General features: G+C 76.3%; 1 protein-coding gene across 2 annotated transcripts in view; it reads right to left on the reverse strand.

Moving 5' to 3' along the window:
• LOC120509142 (rho-related BTB domain-containing protein 2-like) overlaps nt 1-694 on the reverse strand; it is a 6,681-nt gene extending 5,987 nt beyond the window's left edge. For both annotated transcript variants that reach the window (XM_039723488.1, XM_039723479.1), the window contains exons 1-2: nt 433-694; nt 51-154 (exon numbers count right to left, since the gene is read on the reverse strand). In XM_039723488.1, the coding sequence (XP_039579422.1) occupies nt 51-154; nt 433-624 (296 nt within the window). In that variant the 5' untranslated portion in view covers nt 625-694. The remainder of the gene's footprint in view (nt 1-50; nt 155-432) is intronic.
• Nucleotides 695-700: the final 6 nt, after the last annotated feature.

Here is a 700-nt window from a genome sequence, read left to right on the forward strand (position 1 = left end):
GCTTTGGGGGGGGGTGGGGGTGGGGTTCCGGTGGCGGGTCGCGGTCCCACCTGCCGTAGGCGAAGCGCCGGTCTTTATGGTGGTCCCCAAAGGTGTCCCAGAGGCGCAGGGAGACGCTGACCTCGTCCACCACATCCCGGGAGCGCTCCAGCACCTGTCGGCACCGGGAACGGCACCGGGAACGGCACCATCACCGACCGCCCTGCCCGGAACCACCGGCACCACCCCGCTGTGCCCCCGCTACCCGCTCCCGCTCCCTCCCTCGCTGTCCCGCGCGGTACCGGCCGCTCCCGGGCGCTCGGTACCCCCGGTCCGCCCCGGTGCCCGTCCGTGCCCGGCCGTGCCCGGTGCCCCCGGTAACGCCCCTCCCGCCGCTCGCCGCGCGGTGCCCGGCGGTGCCCGGCGGTGCCCGGCGGTGCCCGCGGCCCTCACCTCCTGGCACACGCGGTACTGGTCGATGGCCCACACGGTGGGCACGTGTGTGGCCAGCAGCCGGTACTGGCTCAGCGTGGCGTTGCAGGCGCGGGCGCAGATCAGCCGCGTCTTGCCCACGGCGTTGTCGCCCACCACCACGCACTTGATGGTCTCGACGTTGGGGCGCTCGTAGTCCACGTCGGGGTCCATGGGGGCGCGGGGGGCCGCGGGCAGCGGAGCGGCCCCGCGCAGCGCCCCCCGCCCGGCCCCGGCCCGTTACCGACCC

This window comes from Passer montanus, unplaced genomic scaffold (genome assembly GCF_014805655.1).
Source record: "Passer montanus isolate IOZ18808 unplaced genomic scaffold, ASM1480565v1 scaffold109, whole genome shotgun sequence".
Classification (NCBI taxonomy): Eukaryota; Metazoa; Chordata; class Aves; order Passeriformes; family Passeridae; genus Passer; species Passer montanus.